This window comes from Rhagoletis pomonella, unplaced genomic scaffold (assembly GCF_013731165.1).
Source record: "Rhagoletis pomonella isolate Grant_MI unplaced genomic scaffold, Rhpom_1.0 Rhpom_scaffold_00011, whole genome shotgun sequence".
Taxonomy (NCBI): domain Eukaryota; kingdom Metazoa; phylum Arthropoda; class Insecta; order Diptera; family Tephritidae; genus Rhagoletis; species Rhagoletis pomonella.
The window spans coordinates 14,447,438-14,451,476 of record NW_023458565.1 but is presented as its reverse complement, the minus strand read 5'-3'; the positions used below and the strand labels follow the sequence as shown (position 1 = coordinate 14,451,476).

Sequence of the window (4,039 nt, the reverse complement as noted above, 5' to 3'; positions counted from 1 at the left end):
GCCATCGACGTGAATGCCTAATTCTAGCCTATCCTCCTTCGTCCATGTGGTGAAGAGGGTCGCCGTTGATTTCGTTGGGGAGAGTGTTAGGCTCCTTGTAGTGAAGAAGCGAGAAAGGCTGGAGAGATAGTCGTTTACTTTTGAGCAGAGGTCATCAATTCTATTCGCAGACGCCAAAGTCGAACAATCGTCAGCGTACGAGATCAGGAAACTCCCTCAGGTTGCTGATGGAGCTTCGAGATGTCGAAGTTGAACAGTAAGGGGGAGAGAACACCACATTGTGGAAGCCCTTGTTTTATTCTTCTTGCTTTCGAGGTTTGAGTTCTGAAGATTACTGACGACTGTCGACCACTCATGTAATTCCCCGACCGTTAAGTGCTGCTGTTGTGCTATGCACTTCACGGAAGCCATGCTGATGCTTCGCTGGGGTCAGGTTGCAGGTGAAGTATGGGAGTTGTAGGGCATCTAGTGTCTTCACGACCGGAGAAAGGAGCGTTATCGGGCGATAAGAGTCTTCTTTGTTGGCGGGCTTCCCCGGTTTAAGCAGTGGGACCTCCCTGATTTCCACATATCAGGAATGATGAGAGTGGCCATTGACAGGTTGAGGACCTCCGTTAGGTATGCTACTCCCATGGGCCCAAAATGTTTCAGCATCAGCATACAGATTCCGTCGGGTCCAATGGCTTTGGAGGCTTTCTCCTTCCCGATAACCCCCTTCACTTAACCGCTGGTGAAAACAAGTGGTGCACTGTTTTTAGGCATTTGTGCAGCCTCCTTGTCACTCGACGTTTGGCCTTGTCTACCGAAGGATGCAGTGTAAATTGCCGACTAAAGTAGTTGGTGCATTTCTTCGGGTCCGACGAAGCGCGACCTGCGAATGAGATTTCCACTTTGTCATCACGCTTCGTCGGGTTGGACTAGGACCGCACGGTTGACCAAAGCTTACTCACACACTTTTTCCGATTGTGCTGATTTACCAGTTGCTGAATCTCCAAATTAAGGTCCTTCAAGAGAGGATCCCCGGGATGGACCTGGTGTTGGTTGGGTGGTCCGCGGGTGCAAAGTCGATGGGCTTAGGCAGCAGGTGACAGGGGGTATATACACGCTAAATATTTCGAGCTCGACATCGCCTGACCGGACAGTTATGTCCTGACATTCTAGAATAGTTGGTCTCGGGTCGATGTCTTCTTCGATAAGCCGATATTGCACTGTGTGGTGCAGGATGAGCGATAATCCACAACGATTATCTCGCTTGCGATCTTTACGGAGTACATTGTAGGCGACGCAACCCTATAGAGTTGAGTTGCTGTGCAACTTCGTTTCTTGGAGCGCAGCTATCAATATGCCATGCCGACCCATAAATACTACTATATCTCCAATCTTGTTTTGGAGTCCGTTGCAGTTAAGCTGTAAGAGTTTCGTGTGCCTTGAGAGGCGGGTCACGATACGGGGGCGAGAGGGACGTGTAGAGTCTAACTTGGGCCTGTTACGCCTGACGCAGTTGCTGTTGATGCCTGGTGGTAGGTGGCTGCAGTGGGAGCGATGTTGTTTGCGTCGCCGGTGCTCTACAGCAAGGGGCGCTCTAGTTCGTAGTCCACTCGCGTGTGGTGCGTAGACGGAAGTGGCACCAGCCAAGGCATGAGTTGCATTCGACTGATGACACATTCCGGTATACTCTGCTCTGGCAAACGGAGCAGATGGTTTGGGCAATACCTTACCAGCAACTTACACTTCTCCCGGCGGTCCTTACCACTTCACTGACGAATCTCCCTTACTTTAACAAAGACGGAATTTAGAATGTACATTTGGTATCAGACATACTTCTGAGCCGCTTTACTACAAAGTGAGTTACGTAGAATGTAGAGCAGTCGCTCGGAATTGTTCGGCGCTTGAAAATATTTTCCCAGTGGGTATATACCCAAATTAATTTTAATAATATATGTACATGCATACATACATATGTGTATATATAATATTAATTTTTATTTATTTACGTAGACACCGAAGCAATCGAGCACAAAAAAGGCAAGTTCTGTTCGGATCAGGACAGAAGCAGAGTCGCGGAAGCAGCAAACAGAAACGACGACTGTTTAAGTCTGGCAGCATCTTTAGAGGTCGACCACGAAACAAGACTGAAAACCGAGTCCCTTACCGTGGAAGAAGTGCGCGATATTGTAAAGTGGATTGAAGAGAACAGCACTTTGACACTGAAACAAATCCAACTGAAAGTGTACTATGCCTTCGATAAAGAAGTGTCGATCTGCACAATATATGACTCTTTACAGGGCAGGCTGTATACGACTAAACAACTAAACCACCAGCCAGCGACCATCAACAGTGCCGAAAATAAGGCAAAACGCGCCGAATATGTAAGAGCTTTAAATAATTTTATACAAGCTGGAAAACAAATAATATATATTGACGAAACAAATTTCAAGTTGTTTTGCCGTGGCACACAGGATCGGATACGTCCTCATTTAAGAGCAATTAAGATACATCTTATCGGAGCTATAGCCACAAGCGGAATAATAGCGATGGATTGCCGACGCAGATCTTTTAAAGATGCGCATGCATACAGTTGGATCAAAAAAGTCCTTCAGAGGTGGTTTAAGATGGGTAACAACCTTGCGGATTTAGTTGTGGTGTGCGATAATGATGCTCCGTGCTACAACCAGCTGAAATATTCGATCAATATTTTAAACGCCACAACAAAGGCAACACTCCTAAGCATGGAACCACATTCGCCAATGCTGAACCCTATGGAAATAATTTGGTCTAAAATAAAAACTTATGTGAACGCAAATATTGACCTTCTAGATATGGTTGGTCCAGGCGTAGGCGAAGAGTGGCTTTCTTATTTCGAGCGTCGTGTTAGTGAGGCAAAAGCAAGAATTGTTGACGGTGATTGCAGTAATGCAATCGAACATACCACCTCCTTTCATCCGGATGCACTGTCTTTGGACGATATGCCAGTTAGCATACAAACTGCACCTATGCATGTATATTAGTAACTGTTAGCAAATAAGTGTTATTTTTTAAAAAAATGTGAAAAAACTGATAAATGGATTTGAAAAACATTGGGGCTGCCCAGAATGTTGTGAAAATGGTCCTCGATTTGCAGTTGGGATTGCATTTGCAAATTTGCAACTTGCTGCCATGGCAACCGTGTTTTATTATTGGAACGATATCGTCGTTTATAGTACAAAACCGCATATCAACAAAATGCAAAACCACGTATCAAGATAATGCAAAGCCGAATCGAACAAACTTTATCAGGCCGATTCTGAACAGAAACTCCCTGCGAGTTTTCTCTCTTTTCCCTTTCCTCCTATCATGAATAAAAATTCCCCCGAAGATTTTTTTTATATTAAATGGCGGAGTTGAGCTGTCAAAAAAGTGTCCAACAGCTCTCTCGAAGTTCGAATTTCCTGCTCCCAAATTTTCGGGGGAAATGCGACTCCCTGGGATTTAATTATTGGTGGATTTCTTTCTCGGGAGAAACAAATTCGCGGCGGTATATTTATATGTACATATAGCCGTCCGTTTCATTCCGTATTTCCGCAAATACCAACTTTTTCAAATAGGAATCGAGTTAGAATCTTATTTCTACTAATTTGTATTTGCGCAAATAATTGTGTGGTGTATTTGACGCAATAGTATTCTCTTTTCATTGCAAGTTAATCATTTTAATATCTGTTGCAAAATTTTATACAGACAAGACTAAAAACTACAAAATAAATCAAATAAAAAAAAACTTTTTAATATACCACGCTATAGCTTTGTATTGCATGGGCTCTACGTTTTTCGTTTTCAATCCCATAAATTGTTTATAAAGACTTTTGCTAAAATTTCAAAATCAAAAGTTTTTTAGTCCATTTATAAAAGCGTGGTATATTAAAAAGTTTTTTTTTTAAATTTATTTATTTTCAATTTCATTCCATTGTGAGTTGCGCTTAAAGGAATTATTATTATTATTTTTTATTAAAAAAAAATATAATCAGAATTTTGTCCGATTGACAAACAAAATGATTTACTGGTA

General features: G+C 42.8%; 1 protein-coding gene across 2 annotated transcripts in view; it reads left to right on the top strand.

Moving 5' to 3' along the window:
• The window catches only part of LOC118746657, a 15,637-nt gene that overhangs the window by 11,370 nt on the left and 228 nt on the right, over positions 1-4,039 (top strand). Inside the window, exon 4 of one of the 2 annotated variants that reach the window (XM_036480520.1) lies at positions 2,926-2,934. In XM_036480520.1, coding sequence (XP_036336413.1) covers positions 2,926-2,934 — 9 coding nt within the window. Of the gene's footprint in view, positions 1-2,925; positions 3,350-4,039 lie in introns of those variants that run through there. The other variant, XM_036480519.1, reaches the window with a different exon arrangement.